The 17,742-nt window shown below is 36.6% G+C and overlaps 1 protein-coding gene across 1 annotated transcript in view; it reads right to left on the bottom strand.

Moving 5' to 3' along the window:
• Positions 1-1,997: 1,997 nt before the first annotated feature.
• Positions 1,998-17,742, bottom strand: part of sorbs3 (sorbin and SH3 domain containing 3) — a 42,433-nt gene continuing 26,688 nt past the window's right edge. Inside the window, exons 8-15 of the mRNA XM_047799722.1 lie at positions 17,670-17,733; positions 15,601-15,624; positions 15,248-15,350; positions 13,348-13,441; positions 9,761-9,820; positions 9,481-9,600; positions 7,159-7,214; positions 1,998-2,694 (exon numbers count right to left, since the gene is read on the bottom strand). Of these exons, the coding sequence (XP_047655678.1) occupies positions 2,562-2,694; positions 7,159-7,214; positions 9,481-9,600; positions 9,761-9,820; positions 13,348-13,441; positions 15,248-15,350; positions 15,601-15,624; positions 17,670-17,733 (654 nt within the window). The 3' untranslated portion in view covers positions 1,998-2,561. The remainder of the gene's footprint in view (positions 2,695-7,158; positions 7,215-9,480; positions 9,601-9,760; positions 9,821-13,347; positions 13,442-15,247; positions 15,351-15,600; positions 15,625-17,669; positions 17,734-17,742) is intronic.

Raw genomic sequence — 17,742 nt, 5'->3', positions numbered from 1 at the left:
CAAACAAACACATGTATTTGACTGATTGCTAAAAAAAAATAAAAATAAAAAAAAAGTAAAAAAATAAATGTATTTCATGGATTTTTTTTATGGAATATTTCATTCTAAGACAATCAGCATATTTCTGTTTGGCAGTCTTTATTTAGCACATCAGTTGTGGTTCTTGTGGGATTTGCACTCACAACCCACTGGACACAACCTACCAGCTATGACATGCTTGTTGTATCTTTAGTTTTGGGTTGAAGATTGATGTAATGGAAATCTGCTTGAGTGAGAGTTAATCTGTGAACCTGAACAAAGCTTCAGGCTGTTGATGAATTGTTTCACAGTACTGGGGAAGTCATGTTACATATCACATGACCCATTACCTTAGTTTCCCTAGTTTCTCTGGGTACTAGCTTAAAAAACTTCCTTTAAGAACTATTTGCAATTGTTTGTGTTCTCTCTCTCTCTCTATATATATCATATAATCTCTTACTCTAATATCTATATATATTCTATCTCCTCAGCTATATCTTGTATCTATATCTATATGGTATGTATATATCTGTATTGTATATATAAAAAAAATATATATATATATATATATATATATATATATAGATATATATATATATAGAATATATGTATATAGATATATATGTATATAGATATATATGTATATATATTATGTATATATATGTATGTATATATAAATATATATATATATATATATATATGTATATATATGTATGTATAGATATATATGTATTATAACATATATATAAATATATATATAATTATGTATATATAATTATATATTTATTTATGTATGTATAATATATAATATGTATATATATAATTATATATATATATATATAATATAATATATATATATATATATATTATTTATATATATATATATGTATATATAAAAATATATATATAATTATATATATCATATATGTATATATATAATATATATAAATATATATCATAATTATGTATATATATGTCTATATGTATCATTATGTATGTAGTATGTATGTATGTATATATATAGCATATATATAGATATATCTGTATAGATATATATATATATATTAGATATATATGTATATATAATATATGTATGTATATATATGTATGTATATCTAAAAAAAATATATCTATATATGTAATAGATATATATGTATATAGATATATAGGTATATAGATATATATGTATATCATAAAAAACATATATATATATATATATATATATATATGTATATATATGTATATATCTGTATGTATAGATTATAAGTATTTATCAATATATATAATATATATATCATTATGTATATAATTATATATATATAATTATGTATGTATGTCTATATTTCATTTGTATCTATGTAATCTATACATTATGTATATATATATCATATATATATATATATATATAATTATTTCTATATCATATGGTATATATCAAAATCTATATATCATTATCTATCTAGGTATATATCTCTATATCTAACTCATATCTTCTCATTTCTGTCTCTCTCTGTCTAATTATCATCTATCTATCTATCTCACTCTCTCTATGTCTGCTCGCTCTCTATCTGTATCTATAACAACTATTATATATCAATATATATAATAATATTCTAATTATGTCATATCTCTATATATCATAATATATATATATCTAGGTCTATATCTGTATCTAAGTATTATGATATCTTATAGATATATATTACTATATCTATATAGATCATGTCTGTCTACGCTCTCTCTATATATATATTACGTGTCTCTCTAACAATATCTATACCATTAATATATCTACTCTCCAATATATCTCATTAGTCTATTCTGTATCTCTATATATATATATACTCTCTATAATCATCGTCTCATAAGTATCTCACTCTATCTCTCTCTGTCTCTTCACAATCTCTCTCTATATCTCGCATTTCCTAAATCTCTACTCTCTTCTCTTCTGTCTCTCTCTCTCTCTCTCTCTCTCTCTCTCTCTCTCTCTCTCTCTCTCTCCCTCTGCTTTATAAAGAGCTCTGTTTGTATCCATGTTAATCAGATACCACCCTGAAGTAAGGAAACCCGAAACAATAAAGGGGCAGAAGTCTATTTCCGGGTTCCTGGAAACAAATTAGCGGTGGAAACGTTCGTAAAAAAGACCTGGATATCTTAAATGCAGGACAATCTGTAAGCAATTAGGAAGAGACAAATTTGTTGTTGTTTGATTCTGTACAACAAACTGGATTTCAAAAAGATACACAGCTTTAGCATGGAAGATTCCCAAAATGGATTATTTAGGATTTGCATAAACATGAACAGATCATCAACATGAAACAGGTCTCGATAACATGACTGTATCCTCCTAAGCTGTTAAGATGAAAGATGCCTTTGATTACTAAATGTCAACTAAAAAGCTTCAACGCTGTCATCATCATGTGACTTCAAATCCATTGGTACGAACCCAAATCAAGAAGAAATGGATCGGAGTTTAATCCTGTTTATTTCTGGCTGGATGATATTGAAGATTAAAGAAAAAAAGCAAAGCAGAATGGAAAGAGTCACATCTTACCATTAGCACGTGTGATGCTAGGTGCTTTGTCTTGCTGAACGCCAGCGCAAGGGCTTGTAGGATGGCTTGGTGGGGCACTTCTTCTTTCTCTTGTCCTGGGGTCCTTTTCTCCAATCAGGTAGCTGAGAGAAAATTGGAGAATGGAAAGATTTGTACTGATTATTTATCTTTTCAGCTTTTAGGACAAACCAGATTAACAACCATGGAAATTTTCGTTGTACCTTTTATAGGTTTACACTTACAACATCAGTTGTTTACACTGCACAAACATCTAAAGATGACAAAATGTGAAATAAATGATAAAAGAACATTGCCAAACCTCAGTGCTAAAAAAAAGCTACCACAGAACTAATTCTTCCTGCTTTCATCGTATTTACTTTGGTGGTTTTATTTTATAAATTTCATTTAGACTGCCCCCCCCCCCCCCTCAAACCCACAATACTTTCTTTTAATTAGTTCCAAAATAATTCTAAACTTAACAACTTAAGCCATATATAAAATTGTAAGAAACTAAGTAAACAATTTGAAGCCAATCATTGGAGGCTCACAATAATCTCCTAATGCGTACATTTCCACAAACACAGGAACTTTTGTAGAATACATACAGTGACTTTTCTTAAACTAACTGGATTCTTATGAATAACACATTTTTTTTATAAATGCTCCAGCAAATGATTTATGAGTAAATCTGTTTGTATCCGGTTTGATTAACGAGGCCTGTTGTTTTGAAGACGGTTGTGATCTCAAATAAATCTGCTTGACAAAAAGACACACACACACACACACACACACACACACACACACACACACACACACACACACACACAAAACTTCCTGAATGCACCCGAAAGGTAAAACATTTGTGCACTGGCTCTTTTCTACTTAATGATTTCGTCTTAAACAAAGAGCTTATCATTACAAGCCACGGAAAGCTTGGTAAGGAAACTGCGTCATCTCCGAAAGCTGTTTTACAAATGACAGCAAACTGCTGATCTGATTTTGCTGTTAAAATGGTTTAAATGCAAAAGCTTGAGCAATAAAATCCTTCAGTGTTAATAACCTGCTCCATTGTTCCCATAACAGCACAGTTTCAGCACAGTGGCAACACTGAAACATCTTACACATTGATTTTATGTAGTATTCATTAAGCAGCTCTAAAGGAAGGTTAGAGTATGATTAAAACTATAACATGTGTTCTCATAAAGTTCCTCCCTGAAGCTGGTTAATGATCTAGATGAGAGGAAACAGTAAAATTCGGCATGTCCTTCATCTTGTGTTTTATCTTTTCACTTTATAGTGCTTTAGGGTAAAGTAAGATGTTAGAGAATGGAAAGCAAGCCAAGAAGACACGTTCATGTTCTGTAGAGTTATGAAGGTGGAGAGAATCTAAAGAATGTGTCTGAGAGAAGGTGAGAGATTCAGGCTTTTACTCCAGACTGTAAAACTAAAGGCAAATAGGACTGAGTTGTTTTTTTTTTTTTTTTAAAGGGCCCCAGCAGACTAAATAACTGACCAGGAATCCAATCAATCTTGTTCAATCTATGAGCGGCTAAACACCAGAGCCAACAATCGAATCCCACCGTATCCCGTCAAATCTAAAACACCAGAACCTTGAACGTATTGCAATTATATAATAACCTATCTAATCTATCATTGAGTAAAATTCTAGACCCAGGAATCCAATCCATTCTCATCATACCATGTTTAATCTATCACTGGCTAAAATATTTGAGTCCGGATTCCAATCCATTCTCACCATACTGTGTCCAATCTAGTACTGCCTAAAATACGAAAGCCAAAAATTCAATCCATTCTCACCATCCCATGTCCAATCTATCATTGGCTAAATTACAAGGATTCCAAACCTCTATTGTATATCCTGTGTCTGCAACATTATAACCATGAATCTAATTCAAGTCTACTCTGTCCAATCTCTCAGTGGCTAAAACACTGCAGCCAGGAATCCGATTCATTCTCAGCATATCCTGTCTAATCTCTCAGTGGCTAAAACACTACAGCCAGGAATCCAATCATACAGTATATGCTTGGATGTATAATATCCAATTTTTACATAGCAGGAGTCCAACTCCATCTAATCATATTCTCTATTATCCAAATCGATCCTGTCTAATCTGACCATACTGTACTGTATAATAGTCATAATATTCTGTCTAATCCTGCCTTGTCCCGACTAAATTTGTCCTGTCATCAAATTCTGCCCAAATATATCCTATTATCTTCTTAAAATATTAAGTCATGCAGCGATTCCCCAAACCAGTCCTCTTGCGTCCAATCCGGTATCACACCCGGTACTGTGAGATACATACAGTATGTACAGTACTTATTAATTATATCCTATCCTGCTTGGTCATATCCAAGTCTAGCTAATTCAATCTGATATAATTCACTATAGTCCTACAGGTTCATATCCAATACAGCCCTCTCTGGTTCTCTGCCATTTTGTCTAATCTTATCCAGTCTAATCCTATCCTATCAATGGCCCCTCTATGGCACAGACATTTGTCTTGGGTGCCACATTAATAGAGAGACATTTTGCAGAGCTTAAAATAGTATGTTAAATACATATCCGTACCGAACGCATATAGGTTCCCGTTTAATGTGCAAGTGCTGCTAATCTTTGTGGTTGACACAGAAGGGAGGATACACTAGCCGTACGTGTTTCTTACAGGACACTCAAATTGAACTGATTTGCACATGCAGATGTATTCAAACCAGACGTCACAACCAGATGTCATGTGAGTATTCCAGCCACTTAGGCTTTTTGTTAACATCATACTGGCCAGGTAATATATGCCAGAATAACTCATCATATTTGAATGATAAATAATAGGGTTCTATCTAAAGTACCAAAGGTTCTACCTCCAGCATTAATTCTGTCTTACACTGTTTTAGTCTTGTCCAGTCTTGTCCAATTGTATCTAATCCTGTGCAATCATACTCTATGCAATCATGTCCAGTCCAATCCAAATCCTGTCCAATACTACTCTACTCGTTCTAAACACTTCTATTCAATTCTATCCTAATCAATCCTATCCTATTCTACCAAATCCTGTCCAATCATATCTAATCATATCCAAGCCTACCCATCCTGTCTTAGTTTACCCAACCCAAACCTGTCCAATCATATTTCATCTTTTCTAATCTTCCATTCTGTCCATTCCTAATCTTGTCCTATCATGTCTAATCTACCATAGTCTTACTCTACACACTCTGTTAAATCCTATCCTACCCAGTCCTTTCCAATCAAATATAAACTTGTCCTTTGTCTACACATTCTGTGCAATCCTATCCTATCCAGCCCAGGTTATAGCTAATCCTGCCAATTCCTACTTTACCCTTTCTGTCCAATCAAACCCTACACAATTCTAGTCCAATCTTATATCCTGGAGTGTTCCGATCTGCCATTTTTTTTAGAAATGCACTGCATACTATGTGTTATTGCACAAACCATTGTAAAGCAGTAAAAATAAGCCTAAGCCACACACACACCACACCACACACACACACACACACACTCACACACACACACACACACACACACACACACACACACACACACACACACACACCACACACAATCAAATGGGAAGTGTGAATACATAAATAGTGTGTTTGACTGATACACACAAACACAAACAAAACACACACACACACACACACACACACACACACACACACACACACACACACACACACACACACACCACACACAATCAAATGGGAAGTGTGAATACATAAATAGTGTGTTTGACTGATACACACAAACGCAAACAAACAAAACACACACACACACACACACACACACACACACACACACACACACACACAAACACACATACACACACACACACACACACACACACACACACACACACACACACCACACACAATCAAATGGGAAGTGTGAATACATAAATAGTGTGTTTGACTGATACACACAAACACAAACAAACAAAACACACACACACACACACACACACACACACACACACACACACACACACACACACCTCAGCATGGGTTCTGGTATTTGGGCTGCAAGCCAGAACCCGTCAATAATTAACCAATCATGGCAGGAGACTGTCACACTCTAAATGATCATGATAGAACTAGATAAAGAAAGAAAGAACTAGATGAAGAATATAAACTGTATGAAGATCTGAAGCATGCACCATCCACTACTGAGAAAGCAACTATTAACTATAAACAGGAAACTCAGACTGCTCAACTGCCCAGAAGCATCACATAATTGGAAAAAGAACAGAAAAACACAAGTATAAACACACACAGAGAGAGAGAGAGAGAGAGAGAGAGAGAGAGAGAGAGAGAGAGAGAGAGAGAGAGAGAGAGAGAGAGAGAGAGAGAGAGAGAGAGAAAGAGAGGTGAACAACAAGTCATATTCAAGTAATATAGACAATTATGGCAATATTCTTAATTAGTAATCCTGTCACAAAGTGTACACAAAGTGTTTAGTTAATTTCTTACTTACACACACACACACACACACACACACACACACACACACACACACACACACACACACACACACACACACACACACACACCTGTATTCTTGTCCTTTCCCAGATGTTGCTGCTGTTGTAGTGTTGTTCTTTTCACCCTGTGAATAGAAGACTACAGTAAGCAGTAAGTCCAGCCCATGTAGCTACTCACCTCACACACACACACACACACACACACACACACACACACACACACACACACACACACACACACACACACACACACACAAGAATGCAGAGTGGGAAGACAGAGCAGCGTGATTGTTCCCGCCCAGGAGGCTCCCCTGGGTCCTACACACTGCACATTCAGTTCATACAAACAGATCGTGTTTTCTGTATAGATACAAATATAGATAGAAGCATGCACTTTTTTTTATAGTAGAAAGATATCTAAAAAGGTTCACAGTGCATACAGTAGGGTTCCCTGTAGGACACAACAAAAAACATGCCTTAGTTTTGTGTGTGCATGTTCATTACAATTCAGTGCTTTTATGCATTTATCCTTGGTAACTGACTAGCCAGAGTAGCGACTGGATAGTTTTGGGAAACAACCAAACTAAACCTGAACTACTGGAGTTCTGACAAAAATATTAGTTTAAAATATAAATCGGTTTAAAAAACCATATAAAAAAGTATCTTCTGTAGTTTACACCAGTTACAGTATGAACTTGAGTGATGTACTCTAGCTAAAGTTGGGGAACTTTCAGAATTCACCATGGTTACAAAAAAGAAAAGAAAAGAAAAAGATTGCATTGTCTTTATTTTAATGAAGTGAACATGAATTAATATGCTGAGGCTACAAATTAAGATCCTCACAATCTATCACAGACATAAATCCTTGGTTGTATTTTAAATCAATAGAATTGGACCACAGGAGCTTTTGTATGGAGACTCAGAATGACGGATAAAGACGCACTGGGGTCTTTGGTGTTACGGCATGTAATAACTATTATATGTCACCTGAAAAATTACTCTTCTTTTTTTCTATTTTACTTTACTTTTTTCCATTTTTTTTACACAGTTTATGGCCGAGACATAATCATAATCATCTGTCACATGCTGTTGTCATATGGTACAGTAGAAATCCATCAGGTTTACATTTCAAAGCCCAATAGAATGCATATCTATTACTATTTTTTAAATGAATATAAATAATGTAAGTAGATTTGAAATGGTATTTTTACCAGAATGTTCCCCTATTTTTAAAATAATCTTGAGGTAAAGTGTGTAAGTATTAATCTACCTTCTACACTAAGCTTACACTTTGCTGCTAAAATGACTTTGTATACGCTACAGTTCATTTTCTCACTTTATACAATGTGCAATAGATAGATTTCAATGTGCAATATATATATTAATATAAATTTCAACAATCCGGACATTAAACATATGAGCACGCTTGGGTATAATTTAATGGAGATAAATTGTAAATTAATTTACTCCTTAATTTAAATTCCTTTCGGGAGTTTTAGGTGTAAATGTCATTTTTGCTGTTTGAGAGCTTTCGTTGTATTGTATATAATGGCAGAAATAATATCTTACTTTAAATGATTTGATCTAATTATGCAAACAGATGACTTTTTATTAAAGTCTGCTTTTTTTCCTTTAAAAGTTAAGTATGTATCATTTAGTGAGTTCACAATGTGCCTAAAATCAAACGTAACAGAGAAGCAACAAAAGTAGCATATGAGATATGAACGTTTTGCTCCAGGCCAGAAGACTAACACAAAATACAAAAAAGGCAAACATGCTCAGCTGCTTGTTGTCGGGGAAAATGTGGCAGGAGATGAAATGCTAATAAACCAAAAGGACACACGTTTGTGTAAGAGTGCGCAGTGTGAGACGAGACTTTTATAGTCTGGACTAGCTGGAAATTAAAGACTAGAGTTTCAGGCTGAATATAGAAGTGCAACAGCGTAGTACTTGCCTTCTGAACTGAACTGTGTATTCGTAGCTAATGTAAAGTCTCCTCTTTGTCTCAGCATTAAACCTCACATTTGTCTCTCGCTCGGGGAAGTATATAGAGGTACAGGTATATTTGCAGTATAATTATAGACTGGATAACCATCTATTAAAGCCCAGGTCATAAAAGGAAAATCGTATTAGTATCTTTATGTTCTATGGTACAGGGAAGGGAAATGATTTGAATAATAATTTGAATTATTATTTTTTTTAAAAAGTAAAGTAGTAGAAATTGTAATATTCGCAATATTACAAGTAATCTGGTAGAACTGTTAATAAAAGCACTTCTAAACAGAAAGGGAACTGTCTTTCTGTAGGAAATTATGAGTCAGGCTAGATATTAAAGCGGTGAAGAGGATAAAAAATGAGGTTCTGGAGGTGTGTTGAGGGGAGGCTCAGTACCTCACCCCTGCCTTGCCGCTGTGGCTGCTGCTGCTTCTTCTGAGACAGCTTCCTCTCCAGGCCACGGATGTCTGAGTCCAACTCCGCCTCGAAGCGGTTCAGTTCCGACACCAGAGTGGCCTGAAAAATCAAAGTGCACATGGACAGAGTATAACGTCAGTGAAAAGCAAACAGCAATTAAATAAGAAGCACAGCAGCAAATGTTTCACTTCACCCATCACCAAGATTTTTTTTTATTTAGCTTTAGTTTATTTGCACTAAAGATGCTATTCATACTCACTTCTATGGAGGGGGAGTGGGCTCTCTCAGAAGGGTGGTGCACTAGCGGTTTCCTTGGTAACTGTGGGGAAAAAAAAAAGAAAAATGTTACTCACTTTCAATTAATATCGATGAACAACATGTCACAAAAGCCTTGCCGATGTTCAAGGTGCAAGACACTGACTGAAGCGCAACATGCGTTTAAAATCAATACAATGTAATCATGTCTGGGTTGCATAATTATTCACACTCCTGAACCACTAAATCTGCTTTGCACAGCTGGATGCTGAAGTTTTTGCCATTCGAGTCCAATTCAGTTGCAGGTGGTAAAGTGAAAGAAAACTAAATGAGAAAGTGTGGAGTGAGCAGGAGCCGGGGTCAGGTAGGCTTTACTGGGTTGAATATATATGCATTGCATTCTATCTTATTTGTGATACTCGTGTAATTAATGCATTCTGTACTAATTTAAAATGAAAACCGACGTCCTCCTAATTGCTTATAACTAGCTACAATCAAACATACATCACAACATGTAAAGATAATACACTAAAACATGTAAGAAGATTCTGTTGAGTCCAGAGTAATTTTAAAATGTGTGTTCAATATATGTTCTCTTTTTAGAGCCTGATAACTGGACACAATAATGTTACTAAGATATTCATGTGAAGCCTAAAAACCTCAAACATGTATTTTTGTAAATTTCTATATGTAAAGATGTGACATCGTTACAATTTTTAAGAAACTCATTACCGCTCCTGGCATATAAGTTCAAACGAGTGAAACGCCATTGCACCTCATTTGCAGTAAACGCCCAACAGCTTTCCCTAATCAGACCTTAAACGCAACATTTAACATTACAATTGAACAATTAAACGTCTGGTAGAATCCACAGCATGCCACAAAATCCAGTGTTAAGACCTTACTTTTCTTCCACTACCACCACACTGTTTTTTTTTAAATACCTTGGCATGATGCGAGCCATTCAGGGCCAACAGGAGAGATCCACGCAATCAAATAAACTCATAAGGACGATGCCGTCTTAAAGAGGCGTCTCGGAGTCGGACCGAGTCTCAGGGAGGAGCAGTCTGGAGTGGTGTCTGAGCAAACTAATGGCTGAGCTTGCCGAATGATGTTGGATCAGACAGGCGGATAACTCGGATAACGGGACTAATCGTGATCACAAGACAGCTCTGTCTGGTGCAGGGAGAGAACAATGAGTCTTTTTCTTCCTGCTTCTGGAGCGTGACCTGATTAACGAGGAAACACTAACGAGTCGCACACAATGCTACAAACACACAGCCCTTAATGGCTGCTATGTCTCGCCCTCTTTCTCTTGCCTTATTGTCATTTTCTTTTAGTTTGACTCAACATGCCACTGCTCTCAGTTCGGGCAGGACGATGAGCGCGAAAGCACGGTGCTTAAGACGCTTCAAGGTTCCTTTGAGAACTATTTCCTAAAGCCCTTGAGCTTTGTAAACAATACAGCAAGAGAAAGAAAAGCACTGAATGAAAAGGGAGACCTGCCAATTCTTTAAACTGGAAGGAGTTTAATCACGTTCACAAGACAGCAAGAACTAGTACGCATCAACAGGCCAAAGCAGCTCTGATGCATTTTTGATTGCGTGCCAACGTGCAATGAGAATAATGTGGAAACAATTCTCAGGAAGATCAAAATAAAGATAACAAAAAGTCTGAAACAGAACTTCTGTGGGATTTAATCCCATTATGCCAATAATATTCAAAGACTACACCTTACATCTTTACATACTATAAAATGACCAGTAGAAACAACAAGTAGTACAGTAGGTTATATAATCCCATCTGAACAAACATACTGGTAAAGAATCCATTATATCATTTACAGTCAGTTTATCATTTATCATGTATCAGGTTTTTTAACACCGACTCCCAAAACCAAACCAAATCTTTCCAAGCAGAAGCAACGAAATCCTGCCTCGGTCTAATTTTGTATTTTTCTATTCTCCTTTCCTCTAGATTGTATACAGTATGTATATTTACTGTTTAATCATCAGATCTGTTTTGCTTTATATTCCAACAGTATTTTCCTTATTGACTGCTCTTATTTGTGCCTTTGCCTTTCAATTTTCTTCTTTTGATTTTATTATTATTATTATTATTATTATTATTGTTGTTGTTGTTGTTGTTGTTGTTGTTGTTGTTATTATTATTATTATTATTATTATTTAAAAATAAACCTGACATGAGTCGTGACTAATAAAAAGCCACGCTAAGTTAATTAATCTATGAATATTCTTACAAGATTCATTAAATTATTAACTTTAAGTTGTAGGTTTCAATCCCAAACCGACAGATGAGACACTGGATTAATGAGAAAATGAATGTCGTAACAATGTCGTTTTCACATCAAACTCTTAGTAGCTATGTTCTAGCTAGATGAGCCTTTGTTATTAGCTTGTAAGCTCAGCCCCTGTTTGCCCTACAAGCTTATTCATTTCACATCATAAACAGGATGTATTTACAAGTTCCACTTGAATGCACCGCTGGTTTAAGAATCAGGTGTGGCACTGGGTGGAAAATACGTGATGATGAATCTGGATGGCCAGTATACATCTCAGGACTTTGTTTACAAGTAACCTGAATAAACTTGGAGTTGTACAAAAGTATTTTTCCACTGTAGTAATAAAGAAGCATGGAAAGGTGTGTCTTAAGACAAATGACCTCATGATCAAAGGCATTTGGAAACTCAGACAAAAACTAATCCTTAAAGGAAGTTTCTTTCCTTTCCTCTCTCTCTCTCTCTCTCTCTCTCTCTCTCTCTCTCTCTCTCTCTCTCTCTCTCTCTCTCTCTCTCTCTCTCTCTCTCTCTTTGTATGTGTGTTTTGTGTATAAAAATGCTGAAGCTGAGCCCACATGCTGAAATGCCAGCAGTCAACAACAAAACCCGGCTTTCAACACGCTGACCCAAGCAATGTTTTACAAAGTTGCACAGAAAAGGGCTATCGGAAGAAGAGCATATTACAAAGAGAGTATACAGAAGCTCTTTTCTGCTGTTAAGAACCAATGACCTGAAAGTCTTATGATACAGTATGTGTGTAATAGTTTATAGGGAGTTTAACGGCCTAAAGGAATGTGTTTCCTTTGCATGTATTCTTTATTACCATAGTAACTCCTGTACAACACATACAATATCTATCTGGAAAGTAACCACAACTATGTTTCGGAGTATTGTACAGTATATGTTGGTGTTGACACAACATAACAACAAAGACTTTCTCTCTTGTCTGTCTCAATAATGTCCAGCTTTTATTTTGTATACAATGTCCTTCCATTATCGAAACAAGAAAACGTGTCAGAAGTAATCTGTGGGTTATGCTACTGTACGAACTGTCCATATGTCCATATGCTATGATATTAGGTTTAAAACCAATGAGCATCCATTTGATCAAAGGAATGTTGGGAGCAAAGCATGAAATCATTTTTTGGAGTGAGTTTGGGAATATATATAAAGTGTAGCAGGCAACAACGACATGAAAATCTTCTACTGTTTAAACTCAGGGAGATCTGAGTTCATTTCAGTGTTAAAACGTTTAAATGCAGGTTTATTTCCTACCGAGAAAAGCCTCTTACCTGCACACGTTCCTCCGCTGTACCTCCTTGTCCTGGCTCGAAGTCGAAAATGCTCTTTGGCTCTGGAATCTTGACTACATCACCCAGATCAGCCCTGAAACACACCCCACCCCCGAATACGCAGATATTTTATCACATTCTCATTGTCAGAGCCTGCAGCAACGGATCATAACCTGCCTGCAGTCACTTATCTGCTTCTCAAATTTACACCTCTCTTTTGTTTTTTTTGCCCTCTTTTCCTGTAAAACTGGTGAGTGTGTGGAAGAGAGTATAATACTTTTCTTATAGCTCGGCGGCTCTCTTGGACAGAGCACGTCCGGGGTAAATGCCATTATATACACACCACAGTCCAATTTTTTCCTGTTCTGTCTTACCTGTTCCTGACCCTGCTCAGTCTTCGTTCGGATTTCTTCCTGCCTCACGCTGTTGTGTTAGGATTATTAGACCTGTATTACCGCCTGCCCTACATTGTCATGTTTGCCTGCTGTTGTTTGGATTATCTGACTGTTTTGAACACTACACTGTGTTGCAGTGTTCATCTGATGTTTGTGATGTTCGATCTGCCTCATTCCCTGACTGTCGATGTATTCCTGCCTACACTTGTTTCAACGCTCACCTTGTCTACTCCATTTCAATTAAAGACTTTAAACTTCACACCTTGTTGCGTCCTGCATTTGAGTCCTAATCGGTGGTCCCTGAAAAGCTTAGCTCAGCATGTGTTGGATGACTGGATGGATTGAATGATGGATGGATGGATGGGAGTATGACTCGACCAAGTACTCATGGACTGTCTGTCCAAAATTTGTTGACACTGTGCTTTCCGAAATCTTTTAAATACAGTCAAATCTGTTGGTTTTTAAAACATGGCAGCTGTAAAGATTCCACACATCACCAGCCTCTCTCTCCCTCTCCCTCTCCCTCTCCCTCTCTCTCTCTCTCTCTCTCTCTCTCTCTCTCTCTCTCTCTCTCTCTCTCTCTCTCTCTCTCCCTCTCCCTCTCTGGCACTCTTAGTAAATAACACTTTGTCTTTTCAATCAGAACCCACAAGTCGTCCGTGCTGAAGACTTCCCCATGGTGAAAAACCTAAAGTTTCATCTTTCTCTCAGCTGCAATGTTATAACACTGGAGACTCCTTCCATAATTGTGAAATAAAAGCCTCCAAGTTTCATCACTTCTATAAGAATATGCCATAACAACATTTTTATTATGTTTAGTTATGCTATCTTTGGTTTTCACTGGTTAATGAGTTGTTACCGTAGAAATTATAACCCGTACTAAAAGTTTCGGTTAGAGCCTGTATTGACTCAGCAGCTCAGGAATTTTGGTTCAACCCAAAAAACGTATCCAGTTGGTGATTTGTAAAGCTCGGTGGTTAAGGCATTGGACTACTAATCGGAATGTTGAGAGTTCGACTCCCAGGACCTCGAAGTTGTCACTGCTGAACCTTTGAGCAAAGCCCTCAACCCTAACTTGCTGAATTGTACAGTATAAATGAGATGAATGTGTCTGGCAAATGCTTTAAATGTAAATGGTAGAGCTTCTAACTGACTGTCCTCCAGTGGTGGAAAGAACTTCCTACCTCAAACAGGACGGCAGAATCCATCATGATCTTCAAACTAAAATCTCAACTACAGTATTCCACATTAAATCACCCGTTACATGTCCCCACTCCCCTGTGAACTTTGCTTCTCAATGAAAAACCCTGAATCCTGCTTTGCTTGCATTAGTAAAGTCGTATTAGATTAAAGCTTCTGCTACATGTAAAAGTATTGCTATAAAATGTATTGAAAAGTCAGAATCTATGGGGAATTGTTTTTAACTTGCTTTAAAAGACATAGAAAGTTCAAAATGGCGAGAGCAATAAGTGATAATACAGTATGGATTTGAATAACAGCCTCACCAGTCAGGCAGTGCTCCATGCTGCGTCAGGGTGAAGGGATCGGTTCCAGTTTGGTGTCCGTCCTCCGGAGCCGAATCTGCAGCTGGAGCTGTATTCAACCTCCCTGAACCATAAAAAACAAGCTTCAAGCACACATCGTTTGCAACCTGACATCCTCATATACTACACAGTTATATATCAAGCCTGCTAGTCATTACTATGACTCTGCTGAGTCAATCTGCATGCTTCACATGGGAATTTTTTGAGCTGCCTGTCAAAGCAGACATCAATCAGGTCATTAAAAATGGTTTGCATAATTCTTGACATGACCAAACATGCTTTGAGGTTGTTGGAATATTTTTTCTAAGACTTACTTTCTTGCCAGTCGATTTCTGGCTCTGAGAGAGAAAAAAGAGAAAGGGGGGAAAAAAAAGTTAAACAAAATAGAATTCTGTGGAATGTTTTCAAAAATGTAAACTGTGTTCATTCATTTAATTATTAACCACATTAATTAATAATCATCATAAATGATTAATAATTACAACTATGGTCTTCATGGATTTCGAAAGAGTAGATTTTTTACAGAATAGTCGGATAACTAGCAAAAAAAGTAAAAAATAAAATCCTACTTATTATGTGCCACTTCAGTAGTAAGTGAAGTGAAGAGACATACGGATTAGTATGGTGACTGCATTTAATCCATCCAAAGTGCACACACACAGCAGTAAACACACACCGTGAACACACACCCGGAGCAGTCGGCAGCCATTTATGTTGCGGCGCCCGGGGAGCAGTTGGGGGTTCGGTACCTTGCTCAAGGGCACCTCAGTCGTGGTATTGCCAGCCTGAGACTCAAACCCACAACCTTAGGGTTAGAAGTCAAACTCTCTAGCCATTAGGCCAAGACTTCCCCAATGTTTCCATCATGCTGTCTAGATTTGGTGACTTTTTAGAGTACCTTAGTGTCCAGTCAGCCAACAGGATGGAAATCGACTTATCAGACTATTTTAATCAGTATAACAAATTATTTACTTTTATCATCAGCATTTACTTTGAAGATAGAAACATTTGTGTGAAAAAAAACTGTATTTTGTTTTCTTTTGGAACTTTTCTATGAATAAAATTGCTATAAAAACAAATACTTAAAGCCCCGAGTGTCTAGTTTTGTGAAGTGTGACAAGAAAAAGAAGAGATATTCTAAATGTTTAAATATATATCTAATCCGTCTAGCTAGATGTGATCATTTTCTCTCATCCTGGCTAGCAAGCTTTGCTTGAGAATATTCTTTAATTGTACTTAACCTTTTTTTTATTGATGTGTTTAGGCTGAATTTCTGTTTATCTGATCTAAATCCATCAACGGTCTGACTTTGTCTCTTAAAGTGCAATGCAATAAAATCCTTTCCCAGCATAAAATATTAGAAAAATTTCCAATATTTGTTCCAATTGTTAAGGATAAATCAGATTACTTACAGCAGAGCTCTTTGAGCAGCTTGTTAAATTAATGGATCACGTTTAACAAATGGCCTGATGGAATATTTCAGTGGCTTTTCTGAGTATCTGTTTCGTAACGATTTGTGATCCACCCGATATGCTGACAGCAGGATTATATCAATCTTGCGCTTGGCTTCAGAATTCAGCAGAAACTGCCAAAAGGTTGCTGATCTGGGAACAGTTTCAGATGTTAAAAGACTGTTGAGATGCTGGTTCATGTTTAGGAAAGCCTGAGAGCCAGCGACCAAATTTAGCAAAGTAAATAATGGGCGTATTTGGTGTAGAATTAGACTCATTGTTGGAGATGGTCTATCGGGTTACACTTTTTTAAGGTTGACTGAACACTTTTACTCAGTTTTTCCACAGGAAGAGTGTGTGAGATGCAGGTTCTCCAGTTTCTAAGAGCAATTCCAGATTTAAAGCAGAAGAAAACAGGGAAAGTGGTTCAGTGTGTGTGCGTGTTTTTGTGTGTTTGTATATGTGTTAGAGTCTCTATTTGTGCCTGCCAGTCTATCTGCTTGTGTGTGTGTGTGTGTGTGTGTGTGTGTGTGTGTGTGTGTGTGTGTGTGTGTGTGTGTGTGTGTGTGTGTGTGTGTGTGTGTGCGTGTGTGAGTGTCTGAGTGCGTGTCTGAGTGCGTGTCTGTGTGCGTGTCTGTGTGCGTGTTTGTGTGCGTGTGCGTTTGTATATGTGTAAGTGTATCTGTGTGAGTATTTGTCTGTGTACCTCTCTTTGTGTGTGTGTGTGTGTGTGTGTGTGTGTGTGTGTGTGTGTGTGTGTGTGTGTGTGTGTGTGTGTGTGTGTGTGTGTGTGTGTGTGTGTGTGTTTGTGTGTGTTCGTATGTGTGTGTGTGTGTGTGTGTGTGTGTGTGTGTGTGTGTGTGTGTGTGTGTGTGTGTGTGTGTGTGTGTGTGTGTGTGTGTGTGTGTGTGTGTGTGTGTGTGTTTACATACCCTCTGGTTTCTTGTGGATTTGTCGAAACATGCTTCTGTACCAGTCCTTAGGTTTGTTCACACTCTGCGAGAA

The sequence above is a fragment of the Tachysurus fulvidraco genome, chromosome 14 (genome assembly GCF_022655615.1).
Source record: "Tachysurus fulvidraco isolate hzauxx_2018 chromosome 14, HZAU_PFXX_2.0, whole genome shotgun sequence".
Lineage (NCBI taxonomy): Eukaryota > Metazoa > Chordata > Actinopteri > Siluriformes > Bagridae > Tachysurus > Tachysurus fulvidraco.
Note: the sequence above shows the minus strand (reverse complement) of the source record. Positions and strands in the feature narration are given on the sequence as shown.